General features: G+C 44.3%; 1 protein-coding gene across 3 annotated transcripts in view; it reads left to right on the top strand.

Moving 5' to 3' along the window:
- The first annotated feature begins 889 nt into the window (after positions 1-889).
- The window catches only part of APPL2 (adaptor protein, phosphotyrosine interacting with PH domain and leucine zipper 2), a 54398-nt gene continuing 35746 nt past the window's right edge, over positions 890-19541 (top strand). For all 3 annotated transcript variants that reach the window (XM_068970130.1, XM_068970128.1, XM_068970129.1), the window contains exons 1-2: positions 890-993; positions 9275-9373. In XM_068970130.1, coding sequence (XP_068826231.1) covers positions 940-993; positions 9275-9373 — 153 coding nt within the window. In that variant the 5' untranslated portion in view covers positions 890-939. The remainder of the gene's footprint in view (positions 994-9274; positions 9374-19541) is intronic.

Raw genomic sequence — 19541 nt, 5'->3', positions numbered from 1 at the left:
TATCGGTTGTTAATCTCCTTTACTCAAAAAGTCTGGGTACCACAAGCAGATAAAACCTTATCTTTGCGCTCTTGTGGCTTAGCTGGTAAGGAATCTGCCTGCAACGCGAGAGACCTGAGTTTGATCCCAACCCTGGAGAAGGCAAAGGCTACCCACTCCAGTGTTCTGGCCTGGAGAATTCCAAGGGCTGAATAGTCCATGGGGTCGCAAAGAGTCAGACATTACTGAGCGACTTTCACTCACTTCCGCTCTTGAGTTCCCCCTCCTGGGCTTTAGATGCATTCACGAGCTTAAGCTGCTGCTGCTGCTGCTGCTGCTGCTAAGTCGCTTCAGTCGTGTCCGACTCTGTGCGACCCCGGAGACAGCGGCCCACCAGGCTCCCCCGTCCCTGGGATTCTCCAGGCAAGAACACTGGGGTGGGTTGCCATTTTCTTCTCCAATGCATGAAGGTGAAAAGAGAAAGTGAAGTGGCTCAGTCGTGTCTGACTAGTAGCGACCCCATGGTCTGCAGCCTACCAGGCTCCTCTGTCCATGGGATTTTCTAGGCAAGAGTACTGGAGTGGGGTGCCATTGCCTTCCCCGACGAGCTTAAGCACTGACCCGTTAACCACGGACCCTCACACCCTACTCGCTCTCTGGGAGCCGGGCGGGGTATGCGGCTTCCCGCGAGAGAAGGGCTCTGGCGGAAGAGGCGGCCGCCACACTTCCGGTGGCCGCGTAGGGCGCTCGCCACACTTCCTGTTGATCCTGCTCAGCTGAGGGCTGGGCTGAGAGGAGGGCCGGCGGGCGGACGGCGGCGGCCACTGGCCAGGCGTGGGCGCGCGCGGGGCCACCCAGGGCACAGAGCATACGCTCGTCGCCTGAGCCTGGAGCACCCTCGACTGCCGTGCCATCCGCTCTCTGTCCTTCCATCCGGCTCTCGGCTCTCCGCGCGGCACCATGCCCGCTGTGGACAAGCTCTTGCTAGAGGAGGCGTTGCAGGACAGCCCCCAGGTACCTCCCGCCGCCCGGGTCCCCCTCGCCCGAGGGCTTGAGGCCGAGGAGGCCCTTCCAGCCTCGGGGTGGAGGCGGGGAGTACGCCGGGCCACCTTGGGGGCAAGGAGGGGCCGGCTCCCGGCCCAGAGTCCTGAACCCGGGATGCTCCGGGACATGGCATCCCTCAGGCAGAGCTGGAGATACCGGGAAAGCAACCCCCAGTCTTTGTGTCCCGAGCCCTTTCCAAACTCAGTTGAAACTGGGGCTGCTTGGCCTACACCTGGGCTGCACTGCTTACTAGCCGAGCGCCCCGGGCAGATAATCTTTTTCTGCCTCAGTTTCGTCATCTGTAAGATAGGGATAATAATTGTACCTGCCTTCTACTAGAGTTGTTAGAATTAAAGAAATACCTGTGAAGTTGTTAGCGAGTAATGTCTGGCACAGAATAAGAAAGAAGTCAGTCTTATTGCTGCTGCTGATATGCTGGGACCTGGTGGATTTAGGGCCAGAGTGAGAGGCAGAGAGCCTCGACCTCTTTCCTAGCGGTGCCAGACCTCCCCTTGGCCCTATTTTCCCATTTGTGAAGAGGAAATTGTAATAATACAATACCTCTCTCATTTGTCGCACAGGGAAACTTCATTAGCACTCCCGAGATGAGATTCAAGTCCTTTGAGCTCTGCAGAAAGCTGGTGTGTAAATATAGTGAGTGCAGAATGACTTTAGTTCCTAAATCAGTACACCTTTCCCCAGGGAAGCTGTGTTCACCTTCATTAACGTTTCCCCAGCTTCTTATTTACCCTAGTGGCTCTGCGTCCCCGGGTTATTTAAGTAAGGCTCTTTATTCCCTAGTATCGCAACTCTTAAAAAATGAGAGTAAGATTTTAAGAGTAAACTATTTTCCTCTCACAACTTCTCTTCGCTTTTTGCTTCCTTTCGATTTTCTTCTTAATGTTATTGGGCCTCCTGGAGATGATCCTTTGATGAACTTACCCACTCTACATCTCTCCACTTCAGACTTAGTAATCGAAGGACTCTGAGCTTAGAAACTTGTGCCCATTTCTTTGTGATCTTCCTTACATAGTCAAGAAATTGTAAGGAAGCCGTGATTTATTATTTTTTTTAATTGGCATCCTCAGGTCTGATTGACTTTTTCAAAGACTGCTTTGAAGTCTCTGCACTTCTGGCATTTTGATGGGACAAAAGCCCTTGGTAGAAGTCATTTTGTCCATCCTCAGACTTGTTATGTGGGATCTGAAGATAATAAAGTGGGATTTGTATCATTTTGAACAAGGATTTCCACTTGCTTTGTAGTTGGAGAAACTGAGATGCAAAGATACATTGCTTTCCTAATGGAGCATGGTGATGGCTGAGCCAGATTAGAGAGGCTGCACTAACTGAATCTCAGTGTTGCCCTCACTGAGGAGTTAATATTTGGAATTTTTGGCTCTCACCTCTGTGAATATGCACTAGTTCTGAGTGTTTTCAGGATGTACTCAGCTGTCAGGCAGGCTAAAGAGGACTGGCAAGCAAGTTGGGACACCTGGGTCCTAATTGTGGCTCTAACATTAACTCATTTGATTTGGGTGAATTCCTCATCCCTGTCCTGTGACTGGGGCTTCCCAGGTGGCACAGTGATAAAAAACACACGTGCCAATGCAGGAGGCACAAGAGACCCGGTTCAAACCCTGAATCAGGAAGATTCCCCTGATGGAGGAAATGGCAACCCGCTCCAGTATTCTTGCCTGGGAAATCCCATGGACAGAGCAGCCTAGTGGGCTCCACGGAGTTGCAAAGAGTTGGGCATGACCGAGCGGCAGCACGAGCCCAATCGTGTGACTGGCTCGGTTTTTCCCATCTGCAGAATGAGGAGCAGATGATCTTTAAGGGGCTTAAAGTTTTATCATGCTTGAGGAAGAAGAGGTATGGAGGCCTTGTCATTCGTCTTTAGGGTTCCTCTTTATGTGATGAATTTGTCATTGCTTTTGAGACGTGAGTGCCACTTACAAGGGTTCTTAGTGAGGTTTGAAAGGAAGCTAACTTCTAGGACGATCTCTGATAACCATCAAAGTATAGTGTTCTTGTGTGGGGCCTGTGCCTAATGCAGCTTTCCTCCCAAGAGATTCATAGACTTACAATTGGAAAGAATCTAATCCAACTCCTTCGTTTTATCTATAAAGAATAAAAACCATAGCAAACACCTGTATCATATATGCATTTTATGTGCCAGGCACTGTTCTCAATACTTTACATATGTTAACTCATCTAATCCAACAATCTTTTGAAGTAGGTCCTCTATTAAAATTACCAAGGAGCAGAGAAGTTAAGTAATTTGCCCCCAAGATTATACATTAGAGTATAAGAGCCAGGATTGGAATTCAGGCAGTCTGCCTATGGTGTTGAAGTTAGCCCAGCCACCTAGCACCTGGCTTTTCTGTCATCGGTGACCTAGAATATTTCACTAAAAGGAAGCATTCTTAAGAAACCATCTATTGTTTGTTTCCTCTTGTTTTATGTGGAGTATTTATGATGGTTACTCCAGTAACCTGGTTGCATAGGATTCGTTAATGAACACAGAAGCTTTTATGTTTAAACTCAGTGACCCAAGAGGAGCTGAATAACAGTTCATTGACCTTAGATACATCTGTTCACGTCCTTTTTTCTTTATAGTTCACAGCCCTGCACAACGTATAAGACTAGTTGATGAGTGTACATGTATTATCTCTGGTTCAGTTCAGTCGCTCAGTCATGTCCGACTCTTTGCAACCCCTTGGACGGCAGCATGCCAGGCTTCCCTGTCCATCGCCCAGAGCTTATTCACACTCATGTCAGTTGAGTCAGTGATGCCATCCAACCATCTCATCCTCTGTCATTCTGTTCTCCTCCTGCCTTCAATCTTTCCTAGTATCAGGGTCTTTCTAAGGAGTCAGTTCTTCCCATCAGGTGGCCAAAGTAATGGAGCTTCAGCATCAGTCCTTCCAGTAAATGTTCAGGACTGATTTCCTTTAGGACTGATTGGTTTGATCTCCTTGCAGTCCAAGGGACTCTCAAGAGTCTTCTCCAATGCCACAGTTGAAAAGCATCAATTCTTCAGTGCTCAGCTTTCTTTATAGTCCAACCCTCACATCCGTACACGACTACTGGAAAAACCATACATAGCCTTGACTAGATGGACCTTTGTCAGCAAAATAATGTCTCTGCTTTTTAATATGCTGTCTAGGTTGGTCATAACTTTCCTTCCAAGGAGTAAGCGTCTTTTATTTTCATGGCTGCAGTCACCATTTGCAATGATTTTGGAGGCCCCCAAATAAAGTATCTCTCTGTTTCCACTGTTTTCCCATCTATTTGCCATGAAGTGATAGGACCCAATACCATGATCTTCATTTTCTGAATGTTGAGTTTGAAGCCAACTTTTTCACTCTCCTCTTTCACTTTCATCACTTTCATCTTTAGTTCTTTGCTTTCTGCCATAAGGGTGGTGTCATCTGTATATCTGAGGTTATTGATATTTCTCTCGGCAATCTTGATTGCAACTTGTGCTTCTCCAGCCCAACATTTCGAATGATGTACTCTGTATATAAGTTAATAAGCAGGGTGATGATATACAGCCTTGATGTCCTCCTTTCCCCATTTGGAACCAGTCTGTTATTCCATGTCCAGCTGTAACCGTTGCTTCTTGACCTGCATACAGATTTCTCAGGAGGCAGGTAAGGTGGTCTTGGTATTCCCATCTCTTCAAGAATTTTCTACAGTTTGTTGTGATCCACACAATCAGAGGCTTTGGCCTAGTCAATAAAGCAGAAGTAGATGTTTTTCTGGAACTCACTTGCTTTCTCAATGATCCAACGGATGTTCACAATTTGATCTCTGCTATATGAGCAACAGAATGTTTTAGGGATTAAGATACTTGTCTCTGTTGCTGTTTGGGAGCCTCTGATCCTGGCTGTGCTGTGCTAAGTCACTTCAGTCGTGTCTGACTCTTAGCAACCTTATGGACTGTAGCCCGCCAGGCTCCTCTGTCCATGGAATTCTCCAGGCAAGAATACTGGAGTGGGTTGCCATTCCATTCTGCAGGGGTTCTTCCTGACCCAGGGATTGAACTTGTGTCTCCTTTGTCTCCTGCATTGGCAGGCGGGTTCTTTACCACTAGAGCCACCTGGGAAGTCCCCTGCTCCTGACTAAGTGCTGGTAAATGCTGGAATGTAATGACAAATAAGATAAGAGTGCCTGCCCTCTGCTGGTTCACAGTCTGTTCTGGGAGACAGATAAGGAGAGCAGCAGTTCCTGCACTGTGTGAATACTACTGTGATAGGAACACAAATGCAACTTTGAGCTGCTGCAGCTTGCCCTTCTCCAGGGGCTCTTCTTTTTCCTGTACGTGGTGTGCTTTTGAGATAAAGTGAAGCGCTGTTGCTTGCTTTTTTGTTATGGTGTTTGTTTCCTTTGCAATTGGCACAGCTGAAGCACAGACAATGTTAAGACTAAGTTCTGAGATTATGCAGTGAGAGGTCCAACTGGGAAACCAAGCCTTTTTTAGCTCAGGCAAGATGCATCAGAACATTACCTAGTGGTTTTGTCTTCATTGTGGAAGAGTTTTGTCCTGCTGTACTCTTTGTTTATAATACATTTTTATTTCAGTATACTTGGTTCTCAGAGAAGGCAATGGCACCCGACTCCAGTACTCTTGCCTGGAAAATCCTATGGACAGAGGAGCCTGGTAGGCTGCAGTCCATGAGGTTGCGAAGAGTCGGACACGACTGAGTGACTTCCCTTTCACTTTTCACTTTCATGCATTGGAGAAGGAAATGGCAACCCACTCCAGTGTTCTTGCCTGGAGAATCCCAGGGACGGAGGAGGCTGGTGGGCTGCTGTCTATGGGGTCACACAGAGTCGGACATGACTGAAGTGACTTAGCAGCAGCAGCAGACTTGGTTCTACTGAGACATTTCTGTCCCTCTCCCATAATATGGGAATAAGAGTTTTGTTTTTACCTTAGATATAATATGTAGTATTTATACTTGTATATATTATATGTGATAAATATTGAAACATTTTAAATATATATAAAATATACACATACGTGTGTGTAAATTTTATAATCACAGCTATTGAAGTTGTGCCATTATATAATTAGATGCTGTTTTTAGGTGTGAAAAATGTTTAGGACTATTTTATTAGATTACACTTGGTTTCTTTATTGTAAGATAGAAGGTAGTGTGGAGCTAAGGCTAAGGTGTTTGGTTTTGTTCTTCTATCCAGGCATACTCTTGAAAGTACAGAGTAGTAGAGAAAGGATGGAATTTAAATCTTGATCCAGCAGGTGACTCAACCTCTCTGAGCTTGTGTTTCAGCCTGTGTAAAATCACAATAAAATACTTGCTTAATTCTTATGAAGAATAAGTAACATACGTAAAGTATCAATATCTCCATGCTTGCATGTTACAGTAACTCCATAAAGGATTGCTGTTATTGTCCTTATAATTATATGCAACAGTGTCCTCTGGATTTTTTGGTAGAACTTTCCAGCAACTTGTGTACCTTTGACTGGTCCTATTCCTTCTTCATATCTCAGAACATTCCTGTTGTTCCATGTATAAGTTTAAACAGATAAGAGAGCTGATAAATGTGGATATTAAAACAGTGTCTGAGATAGCTGGGTATTTTTTTTTCAAGGATGATTGTGGCCTCGTTCAGTTAGAAAGGGAAGATAGGAATGTTTTTGTCAGTTTTAATGAGTATCATGATAAACATGTTCAGGATATAAAAAAAAGATTTGTGATGTAGTTTTGGCTGTTATCACAGGTAAGAACATGATAGTAGGATGACCAAAGAGAAGCCAGCTCCAGACAGCTGCATCCTGCCTCCAGACAGGATGAGGGGCTGTGGGCCAAGGAGCATGCCCACTGACGAGACCCACCTTTGCTGGGTGATGGGTGCAGACTCCTGTGGTGGGAAAAAGGTTGGCCATTGGTGCCAGCCTGACTTGGGTTTACATTGCAGCCCTGCTGCTTCCCAGTTGTGGGAGGTTTCTTAACCTTGATGAGCCTCAGTTTTATCATCTGTAAAATGGGTTAGTTTAACTGTGGTATCTAATAAAGTTGGTGGAAGGATTAGATGAAGCAGTATTTAGTGCTTGACACAGTGTCTGCTACATAGGACATACAGAGTAAATGGTAGTTTTTCATTTTCTTTCTGCTCTCTTTGTGGAGGATATTTATACAAGCCCTCTCATTTCATCCTACAGCTCATTTTCCATTCTGTTTTGTTTCTAAGAGTTTTAAAAACAGTAAGATTCAGCTAAATGGTTGTGAGTAGTGTTTTAAAAAATTAAATAGCCTCGATCTAGTTGTATCACTCTTTCTTTCTCTTAGACATATTGTTATAGCAAAGAAAGGAGCCCGAACCATAAGGAACATTGAAGAACTCCGTCATCATTGACGCCATGAGTACCGAAAGGGTCTCTCCTATTAGCTGATGTTTATGTCAGTAGTTAACTGTGTAGATAATGTTGCCGTAGTGTTGAAATGAAATCATGCGTGTGAAGCCAATGTGTAATAAGCAACTGACATTCATTATCTGCTTCGTGATCACTGTCTTCTGCTGCCACTGTGTGTTAGACACTGGTAGGCACCTTAAGTACTTTCTCTACTTTAGTGCTACCTGCAGATTAGTGTTAGGGCCTGAATCTGGACCCAGGACTGACATGGTCCCAAGGGGATCGCAGAGCCTTTGAGAGGCCCCAGTAGACTATAAGCTTCTGGAGAACAGAGTTGGTTCTGATCACCACTGAATCTCAATTCCCATCACAGTGTTTCATCCAATATTGGATGAAGGCCAAAGTATATACATGAATGAATGACTCCAGAGTAATAGACTAGTCACTGTAGGTTCCAAAAACATCTTTTAGCAATCTTTTTTTCAAATAGTATATTTGAAAGAGATATAATAAAGAATTCTAAACCAATGTTTTTCACCTACTCATTGACATCCAGTGATGGATTAAGAGATCCATGATTTTTGTTTTATTTGTTCTGATCCTTCTGTTGATAGGAATTGGTACTGAAGAGTTTATTGGTTTTAGAGAAGGTATTTTTAGCCATAAAGACCTCAGGCAAAGCCAGGATAATATATACTGCTGTGAAGTGCCCCAGAGTTTGTCAACAAAATCAAAGGTCAGACAATTCAAATGCCTGGATTTCTCTTCTAGTTTATTGGGGGATGCTTTTGGGTCAGTTATTGTTCTCTTGCCCAAGATAAGTTAGAAAAAGAAAGAAGGAATTGAAATTCATTTGCAGGGAAATTATGCACCTTAATGGATTGTTCTTTGTAAGCTGCCCTGGAATCACCTTATTAAAGACATTTCTGTAGTTGCCTTTCTGTTCTGTGCCTAGTGGGTTGTCTTCTGAAATAGAGATTCCATTGTCACTAATGTTTCCCATTGTGCTGGACACATTAACAGTAGTCCCTTGAACAGACATGGTCTCTTATGTGATGCCGTGATACTTCTTTAGACATCTTCCAATATATAACTGTTTTCTTAGTGCTCAGCAGATCAGGCACTCTGCATGAAAATGGTAGGAAATACCTTTCATCTAAGACATTGCTCAGCTGTTCTTGAAACCCTGAGTAGTCTTCCCAAAGGAACGGAGCTAGCGTTCTAAGTTTCTATTTGAGTTTTGTGCCCAGAACTTCTGCTGGCATGCCCACAGTACATGAAATTTCCTGGCCATGAGTTTTAAAACGTGGTTTACTAGAGTGTGACGAAAGACATGGAGATTGATTGTAGTGTCTTAAGCAGAAGGAATGACACACTCCTGCAAGACACCCAAGACTGCAGAAAACCAGACGGATGGTTAACTACTGTGATGATGCAGTGCTGGGTGACCACACCCCAGGTACACAGACAGGACTGACACTGAGTTCAATTTATGGGCTTGAAGGGAGAGGCTGCCCTTTTTAACACTATTTTATTGGATGAACTTTACTGGTGCTTAGGTAGAGGCTAAAGTCGAGACAGATAATAGCCCTTGAGTCTTAACCCTTTAGAAACTGTCTTTCCTTCTCTGTTCCCAGTACTCGAACTGTATTCAGTTTGGCCTTGGCCTTGCACTGTAGTCTAAAGGATTAGAAAAGGAATTCTAAATTAAAGCTCCAGAAATCAACTTGTATCAGTATTAGCAATAAAAAAATAAAGCCAGAGAACAGGCATCTGCCCTTCCCAGTTCTGTGTGTGTATGTGTATTTGTTTTACTTCTTTTGTAACTTTTCCACTTAGAAATAATATTGGCCTCTTTTCTTGCAGACTCGCTCTTTACTGAGTGTATTTGAGGAAGATGCCGGCACTCTCACGGATTATACCAACCAGCTGCTCCAGGCAATGCAGCGCGTCTATGGAGCCCAGGTATCCTCCTGCCCACTCACCTGGAGAGGAACAGAGTAGGAGCCCTCTGCCCTCACCTTGAACTTCTCTCAGGAGGTCGAGAGATTTGAGTCAGAACACCCCCCCCCTTTAAATTTTTGAAATAAAATCACAATTGTTTTTCTCTTCTCTTCATCTCAAAAAACTAAGGACAGTTTGCTTTCATAGCCTAAGAAAGAGGGTAATTTTCCTGTAACTAGTAGAACCAGTAGAAAGGTACATCACTGCTTTTTAATAAAAAAAAAAAATGCAGTCCCAAAGGGAAACATTTGGGTCTCCTCTTCCTACTTGTGAATGAGTGGGTTCAGTATTCTGAGGCATGGCTCTTTTGTTTCTCATGAATATCAGTCTTAGATGTCAGTGCAGCCACATAGAGATGTTTTTTCAAGTGCTTCCTCTGAAAAGACTTGAGTCACAGTTCTAGAACAGTTGGGTGGTTCTTTGTTTTGAGGAACAAGTATCTTTGTCTTGCAAAACCATGGGAAATAAATTGCTGAGTAGCAAAAGTGAATCTTTTTAAGATCAAGAATTGCCTATGTATGTTACTTTCTAGGATAAAACTTGAGAGTTACTTTAAAATTTGTTACCTTACACATCAAAATATTATGGCAACCGGTTTCATTATTAATTCCTAGCTGACTTAAATCTGTCCATGTTACTGTTTCTTTTTCTCACCTGTGATCTCTAGATAAATACCACATTCAGTGTATAATAGTATATATTATAGTCATGTGTAGTCATTTATTATTACATACTTATTATTCATGTATAACCACTTATATCATTGTTTTATTAATCATTTGTTCATATCATATATGGGAAAAAGACTCAGTCCTTGCCATTAGGGAGCTTACTGCTGGGTTGGGAGACAAAACAGTTAGCAAAGAGTGTAGAGGTGCTGGGAGAGAAAGGGTGCCTAACCCGGAGGATTGTGCTGGACACCCAAAAGGAGGACGGTTGTGACAGTTGAGATTTATTGACTACTTCTTAAGGTCCAGGCACAGTTTCAGAGGCTTTTACCTGTAATCATTTCATTTAAATTCACTCACAACTCTGTGAGGTGAGTGTTGTTACTATTTTCTTCATTTTCTGGGTCAGGAGATTTAAGGATTCTGATGATGAATGACTTCCCGAGTCCACCCTGTTAATACATGGTAGAGCAAGTCAGCCTGAAGCCAAAGCCCAGACTCTTAACTGCTAAACATAAGAGTGGTAGCCTGAGCTAGGGCAGTGGCAGTGGCAATGGGAAGAGGTAGACTGGTGATTGACTGAATGTGAAGGGGTCAGGTCAGTGAAGAATGAATCAAGAACGACTCCCAGGTCTCTGGCTTGAACGACAGGGTGCACAGTTGGGAGAACACAGGAAGAGGAGCAGGATGTGTGTGGGGGTGTGTGTGAGTGTGTGTGTGGACGTGTGTGTGTGTGACAGTGACAGGAATGGCAGAGACGCCAATCTTAATCCTTGAAAGGCTGAGGTATCCATGGGACATCAAAGGGGGGAAAGAGATCATATTGAAGGTTCAGATCCAGAGGTCAGGCTAGAGATAGAGATCTGCAAACTACTGTGTTATAAAAGTGTTACTTATTAATTGGAACTAATTTTAGTGTGACCAAAAGAATCACACAGTTATTTGTGGTTTTGCTTCTGAGGTAAAGCATTCAGAAACTAGGAGACCCACTTCGTCAGTTTTTCAAAAACCCTATTTATTTCGATTACTTTTTTTGTATTTTTTCCCTGAATATTCAAAATTTAAGAGAACAGAAAATTTTTTTACTGAAATTTGCTTGCTGTTCAGGAATTTGAATACTGTTGTCAAATGACTGGTCTGCTGCTTAAGGTTTTAAGAGTCCCAAGGCTTAAGGTACCACAGCTCCGCCTCTCCCCAGAGTCTGTGCTCTGCCTCTCCTTGTCTGTCAGAATCATTTACTTGGAGATGTCCAGACACTCTCTTATGTGTGTTTTTTTTCTTTTGAGCCCAGAAAACTGCATTTTGCCAAAATTAAGTGGGTCTTGCATTCCAAGAGACTGTAACCAGCTCTCAGTTCACACCACATGATCATCACATGGGCTCTTGTGCTGGCAGAAACCTTTCCTTCTGCCTCGGCGTTTCCTGTGGCAGAAGCTTAGCAGGAACGTCTGGCTAATGCTGCCAGCGCAGTGGCGGATTCTGGCAGTGTCTGGTGGCACTCAGATTGGCTGAGGTCAGGGCTAGTTGGGTCAGGGCTAGTTGTTTTTCAGGTTTATTTGAACATGTTTTGTTTCTTAAGAAAACTTCTCTAACTCCTCTTTGATCCATTTGTTTATGTCCATGTATGTGGTTGGGAAGAGAGAGAGAAAGAGAGGGAGGGAGAAAGAGAAAGAGCTGCCACTATTTTCATTCAGTGTTTTCCCCTTAGGTTATGTTTTCTTGGTTTTATTTAACATTCTTCCTTAAATACTTTACACCTAGACCTGTTAAATTATATTAATAGAGTTTTGTAATTTCATTTTAAAATACAGGTGCTTAGCAAGATGTTTTTCATTATTACATTTTTGAACCAGGTTAATGCTGTTAATAAATGATAAATGTTCATAAAAGATATTTTAAATCAAGCCACATGGTAATTTTCTGGATTTTAATACAGTGAACTTGACCATTTGGGCCTTAGTTTTAGAAAGAGGAAGAGTGAAAAAAACTAGAGCAAAGTTCTGTGAGCAGTTTTGCTGATATTGGCTGGTTTGGGGGAAATCTGTAATTTTATTTGTCTTAGGCAGTAGAATGAAGCTATGGGCTCTAAGCTGTTTTCAGCATTTTGCAGCAGTCCTTGGATCGCTTGTGGTTTCCTAAGTGTCAGACACGCCATTGCGCATGCAGGGGCTGCGTATTCTATTGTGGGTCATCTGAATGAAAGAATTTATCTCCTGCTGCAGAGATGGTTTACATACTTAGAAATCTCTGCTGTCTTTCAAACTATTGACTAAGTAAGTTTAAAACTTACATAGTATTTAAATATATGCATGTGTATACATATTCAGTGAAAATCTGCCCAAGTTTTGCATTTAATATATTTGTTTTGATTTCGTATATCAGCTGTACTTTTGTTTCTTTCCTAGAAAGGTTAAGGTTTTTAAAAATCTTTAAAAAATGGATTTATTAGGATCTGGCAAGTTTACTTTGGTAATACAACTTCTCTCAGACACTGTACTGAGGAAACAGGGGAAGGTCAAATGATGTTACCAGCAGTGTTAGTGAAACCTGGCATCTCCTAGAACCTGTCTTTCTCCTCCAACAGATGACAAGCCTCTGTAGTTGGTGCCTTCAGTCTGGATGGGTTTTTTTGTTTGTTCTGGTGTTTTTTTTTTTATTACGTTTGGATGGAATTTTTTGACTTGAGAACCATGGTTCAGGCTCTTTCCCTTTCCTTCAGCAAAATTGGCTTGCTTAAACATGGTCTCATCTCTGCAGCTGTTCCTTTTTTATTCAACTTTTTTTGTTAAATTTTTTTTACAACTTTAAAACACACCCTGCAGCATATGGGATCTTAATTCCCCAAACAGGGATTGAACCCATACTCCTTGCATTGGAAGGTCAAGTCTTAACCACTGGACCACCAGGAACATCCCTTTGCAACTGTTCTTAAACAGACCTTTTGGCATGCAGAACTCCTGATCCTAAAATATAAAAGTCCACACTGGAGTTGGGAATCATATCTTTTCAAATTGGGCTTAGGCAGCGGGAGGGGATAGGAGTAAAGTACTTTGCAAGATATGCATACATTTGTTATTATAAAGAGGAAAATACTTTTCTTTAGAAATGATGATACATATATATATATAGATATAGATATAGCTATCAAGCTAAATAAGTCAGTGTTCCTCTTGGGAAACAGAGTAGTGGGCATCCAGGAGTGTAAGCTTGTAATGGAGAGAGAAGGATTTGGAAGGCATAGAGGATCAGAACTGTGTATTTTAATAATAAAAATAGTACGAGACACATAAATGTACCACACACTTGGCAAGACACCTCTTGTGTATAATTTCATTTAGCTTGCCCAATAAAGGAGAGGCGTTATTATAGTAGGTGTTTACAGGCAGGGTAACTAAGAGAGCTTATGCAGCTTGCCTGTGATCATACAGCTGATGAGAGTCAGGATCAGAATTTGAACTCAGGTCTTTGACTCTAAAACTTTACTGCACTCGCACGCTATACCGCCATGCTGTACTCTCTTGACATACTGGTCTCTGGAAATGTCAGCCGAGGCTAAGGAAGTGGGAGTCTTCAGTTGTTCTTGTCATCACAGAACAACCCTGCTTAGCAGCCTAGCAGCTCTGTAGTGTCCTAAAGGTGGGAGCCAGCTCCTTTATGTGTCCCAGGGAAACTCCCCTTGTTTAATTGGGTTTTATTCATAATGGTTTCAATCAGTGCATTTTAACAGCTCTCAAAAACAGTCACATTGAGATTCATATGACAGGGATAGAGGAATATGTATAGCTCAAGGCTGAGGTACAGGAGCAGAGAGCCCCTGAATGGTTCCTGGAAGCAACCTCAGAGACCTGGGTTTTTGCACTGGGTTTGCATATGGAATCTACACCCTTCCCTCATGCCAACATTGAAGGCTTTCAGATTGGTAGAGAAGATTGTTCTGGGCCAGGCTCATTGCTTAGGTATGAGGTTAAGTGTGTGACCTTAGATGTATCAGCTCTGAGTTCCAGTCTTGGCCACTTGCTGGGTGACCTTGAGCAGGTCACTTGATTGCCTGCGTTTCCTTATCAGGTAAACAGAGGTCACATTAATATTAATAACCACCTCATAGGTTGTTGTGAGGGTTAATGGAGCTAATCCCTGTAAAGTATAAGATCAGTCCTTGGCAGGAAGTGCTCACCGTTAACATAACCACCTTCTCAGCCTTAGAATAATCATAGTTACGATAGCACTGTAACCCTGGGTCCACTGGTTGGATTAAACAGAACTTGGTCCTCTGATCTTGACTTTCCTGAAGGAGCAGTGTAGCTGCGTTCCTGACTCCTCACTCCGTCGTCGATGTTTGCTCCTCATTCTAGACTTCGTCCCCCGCTGGCTGCACAGGCTGCTTAGTGCCTGATTCCCAGCCCCTGTCCACCTTCCCTCCTGGGCAGCCCCCGATGCTGGTACCAGCGGCCCCTGCACAACTAACTGTCTTTGGTCCCTGTGACAGTGTCTCTCCCGAGTCTTTGCCCACCATTCCTGATTATTTTCTTGTTCTGGCACCATTTGCTGCCTACCCCTTAAGTCTAATTCCACAGGAAGTCTTCTCTGGTTAGTCTCTACTACCTTGCTGGGCAAGGTCACTGCAGCACAGCCTGGCCATTTCAGAATCTATTTCTAGCCCTCATCTCTAGGTTCTTATTCCAAACGACTTTTGCCTCTTGTCACTGTGGAGAGTGAGTTTTCCGCTCTTACCTGGGCTACTGCAGCACCATCCTAAGCAGTTTCCCTGTAGTAAGGGGATTGTCTTTCACTCTTCTGTCCATTCTTTACCCTCAAGCTACCACATCCAAACCTTCCCTCCCTCCCTTCCTGTCTCCAGATGCTTCTGTGGCTCCGAGATGAACCCCCTCAGTAAGGCACGCAGAGCTCTTTGTGGGCTGAGTCTCGGCCTGCTCCTCTAGGTTCATCTTCAGCTGGCCCAGTGTGCCTGGCCCTGCACACATCTTGAGACTGTGCTGTGCCGTTCTTGCTGCCCGGAATCCCCAGGGGCCCCTTGTCCTGGCAAATGGCCTTCCCAGCAAGTGACTTTTAAGGCTGACTTCAGATCCGAGGTATCTGACGCCTTTCCTGTGTTCCTTTTCTCCCTTCTGACCAAAGCACCCAGACACCCTGCGCTTTTATGGGTCAGAGCTCTGAGGGACAGCGTGTGGGATTTTTTTGCCTCTCTGTGCACCGTGAGCTCCGAGAGCTGGGCACTTTGTCTCCAGTGCCCAGCACCTTGCCTGGCCTCATTCACTATTTGATAACTAGGTGTTAAATGAAGGACTGATGAGAATGTCGCCGTACCCTCAGTGTGTGCTTGGTCGTCCCTCCCAGGTCTGGGCCCCGCGATCAGCACCTTAGCCTGGGGCACTGCCATCGTGGGTCATCTGGTCTAGGGTCCAGCCATCTTGGACTCCTCCTCCTCCCCCATTCACTCAAGCCTGATGTTTTTGCCTCAGCAATACCAGGCAGATCTCTGCTGCCTTCTCTACTTTCTGGCTTCAGTTCAGTTCAATTCAGTCACTCAGTCATGTCCGACTCTCTGTGACCCCATGAATTGCAGCACACCAGGCCTCCCTGTCCATCACCATCTCCTGGAGTTCACTCAAACTCAGGTCCATCGAGTCGGTGATGCCATCCGGCCAAGTTGGCTTCAGCCTTTTCTCTTTCTCACTCAACTTCAAATGGTCTCCTGACTCTCATGTCATCCTCTTTCTCCCTTCAAGGTTTCTTTTACAACACAGCCACTTACGGAATTCTGCTCACATCTGACCTTGTTATTCTCCTGCCCAGGTTCCTCAGGGCTTCCCTGGTACCTGCAGAGTACTGTCAGAGTCCTCAGCAGGCATCCCTCAGGGCCTGCCCCAGTCAGGGCTCTCTAACCTTTCTCCTTGCCGCACTCCAGCCTGGGCTCCTGATCCCATCAGCTTGCTGGTAGTGCTGTGATGAATGAGACTCTCAACCACTTGACTTTAGGTAATGCTTCTGGCCAGATATTTGGTGGAGATCACAGCAGTGCCTATGCTGTGACGGTGACCCTAGTGGATTTCCTCTGCCCCCACTCCCGGCTTCTCCTTTCCTGTCCAGGGGCCTTCAGGCGGTTTCAGGTGACAGTTGCAGTTGGTGAGTGCTCCATGCCACCATGAGATAAACAGTTCTTTGTCCAAATCTCAGTTTTCCTCCTGGGTTTGTCAACCACTGGACTTTCTGCTTGGCACCAGCCTTGCGAAGTGCTATTTAAATAGAACATTCTGTCAGTAAACCCTTCGTCAGGTTCTCTCTCTAAGGATTCCTATGACACATCTGATAGAGTAGATAGTAACCAGAGCGCTATCCCAGAGTGCTGAAGGACTCTACTCCCAGAGCTCCATTATCCATAGAGTCTACATTTTAGACCACTGCTTTTGCTGAGCTACAGCTAGAAGAATAGAGAATTTATGCTGATATTTATAGGCCCTACGAGGCCTGCCCACGGAGTACAACTAAGTACAGTTTTGGACTTTGGATAGGAATAGTATTGGGTTAGCCAAAAAGTTCATTTGGGTTTTATAAATGAACTTTTTGGCCAACCCAATATATTGTTAAGAACTTGTGCTTTAGATTTTGAGTCTGACAGTTCTGAGTCGAGTTGTTGCCATTCTGGTTACTAATTGTGTAGTTAGAGAGGAACCTTTCTCCTCATTTGTATGAAAGCAAGAATATTCTCTATATTGTAAGTGCCTTATAAGGATTAAATGTGATGGTATATAAACAATGCTTAACAGCAATTCAGGTACTTAGAAAAGACTCAGTAAATATTAGCAGCTACTTTTATTATTGTTACTACTAATATTTACTCTTCACACAAGTTCCAGTTTTACAGGTCTTATTGCAGAGATAATTAGGCAGGCTTACCTCACAGGGTGTGGATTAATTAATTGATGTTGGTAAAGCATTTCGTGAAACCTTTGTGTACAATAGATTAAGTATGAGTTAAGATTAAAGTTGGTCTAGTTTAAAAAGACTTCATATTATATGCTGTGTACAGGGGAGTTTCATTTCTTTTCAGCGCAGGTGACAGGCCATTTTGTAACATGTATTGTTTTTGTCTTTGATGGAGTCATGCTTGTAGAACAGAATCTTGGTGCCTGGAATCACACACATCTGAAATACACAGGATTTTCAGAAACTGTTTCTAGTGGAGACCTGGCAGAGGCCACTGTGCACAGGAGTTTTGGAAGCAGTTGTGTGGTGTTTGCTCTGCCCCTTCTCCCTGCGCCTCAGTGGCGTTGTGCACATAGCGCATGAGCACCTCTCCCCATGAACACCCCCCCCCCCCAGGCCTGGACACTGTCAGGTGCCAGCAGCTCCCTGGCAGGTATCTCCACTATATGTGAGGGTGCTTGCCAGGACCCTCCAAAGTAGAGAAGGATTCAAGCAGCCTGTGGCCCTTGCTTGTTATGAAAGCAAGGAGTGTGGTTATCATGTTGATTGGTCTCTAAGGAGGCAGATATGAGGCAGTAATATTTTAGACTTAGCTACAATAAAGAAAAGAATGGGCTAGAAGTGCAGAATCTGTTCCTGACTCTGAAGAGTTGTAGCTTCATGGAGAGCCTCCTGAGGGAGGTGAGGCCGAGGACAATCTGTGAGACGTTTACTGTCTAAACAGGACCAGCACTTTATGACACTTGGACTGGGCTCTTATTTGTAAATAAAGTTTTATCGGAACAAAGCCACACTCTTTTGCCCATGAATTATTTATGGCTGCTTTTGTGTCATGACAGAGACCATCCGTCCAATGAGTCAAAAATAATTGCTCTCTGGCCTTTTATAGGAAAAGTGTGTCATCTCTAGCCCAAAGTTGTGGTCTTCTCAGGTCTTTTCTCTTAGCAGGACTTAGGATCTTAAGAGTGTGGGTTTTAGACTCAGACAGACCTGGACTCATATCTCAGTCCTGCTGCTAACTAGCTGTGTGACCTTGGGCAGATGGCCTAATGTCTCTGTGCCTCCATTTCTTCTGTAAAATCAAGTTAATAGTTAGAACCTGCCTTACAGGGTTGCCAGGATGAAATGACACAATGCCAAGAATGCACTTAGTGTGTGGTATCTGGCTTGAATTAAGAGCTCTGTAAATGTTCACTGCTGTGCTTAGGATGATTCTGTGGCTCTGCAAATCATAGTCTCCATTGTGCTGTCTGGGGTGACTTGAACAGATCCATCTCAGACCCACTGCCATGAGCTCAAAGAAGAGGAGTAGGAGGTTTTCTCGCACAGCAGAGTAGCAGCTCAGTGAATGGGCTGAGACCCTTGTTCCCCTGCACCCCGACCGTCAGAACAGCACTGCTGAAGATGGTGCGCAGACTGTCTCCTGGCTGACTGCATCATCCCCGTCCACTCTGTCTTCTATCCCCGCCTTGTTTGTGATGTTGCCTTATACGATTAGGAAGTATTTTCGTCCTTATGCTGTGATCCCAGGTATTGTTTAAAGACTTGAAATTAGATGAGGCTTCTCACTCTGTTTGTTCCTCATTCATTAAGCACTTGTGGAGTGCTTCTCTGTGCCGAGAACAGTTGCACACTCCTGTCTAGATCCAGGACACAGTGCTTCTGGATTTGTTCCTTTGCCTCCCTCTTGGCTACATGACTGCCAGCTCTAGTTTGTTTTCAAAGTGGTGGCACCCCAGTAGGATGCCAAAGCTGGGAATTTTCGTTATGTTTGCTGACTTTATCCTGGGGGAGAAGAGAGCATACCACATTTCAGAGTCTACTGATGGCTGTTTCTTGGGACAGAAGAAGGAAACTGGGGAACAGGTTGACCAGTTATCTGCAAAGAAGGCCAAAAAACCATGGGATTAGGCTCTGATGGATCTTGCAAAGGAGGCCCATGAAAAATAAAACAAGCCCTGGCAGAACTCAGGCCTTCACCCCTAGGGCACAGCAAACCCAGGAGAATTAGAACAGCAGTGGAGGTCAAGGCTGGCCAGTACCCTCCCCTCGTCTGGCACCGTTCCTCTCTTAGGAGTATACCCTAAACCTAAAGAGAAACCTTCACTGAGCTATAGACATGTAAGACACGTTTTCTAGGCCGGATGTGTTGATGCTGGGAGGATAGTGGTAGACAGCTGCTGTGTAGCCAGAGATTAGAGAGAGAAATACAATAAGGTGAAAGTGGACCATGTCTGCCAGTGAAAAACAGTACAAAGGGGACCTTCCCAGGCACTGTAGCTGTGCTTCTGAATTGCCATCCATCATTGGTAACACAGTGATAACACATGGATAACACTGACTTAGTGCTGTGTTTTTGGTAGAATCCGACTATGTGTCGTGTTGTAACGCTGCTTACAGCTGGGCCACAGAGTCCTGCATGCCCTCACTCTGCCTGCCCTGCCAGGCTTGTCTCACTTCCACACCCTGTACCCCACGCTCTAGCTACACCCAGCTTTATAGCTTTTCAGACATGC

The sequence above is a fragment of the Capricornis sumatraensis genome, chromosome 4 (genome assembly GCF_032405125.1).
Source record: "Capricornis sumatraensis isolate serow.1 chromosome 4, serow.2, whole genome shotgun sequence".
Classification (NCBI taxonomy): domain Eukaryota; kingdom Metazoa; phylum Chordata; class Mammalia; order Artiodactyla; family Bovidae; genus Capricornis; species Capricornis sumatraensis.
This window is presented reverse-complemented; position numbering and strand designations above follow the sequence as displayed.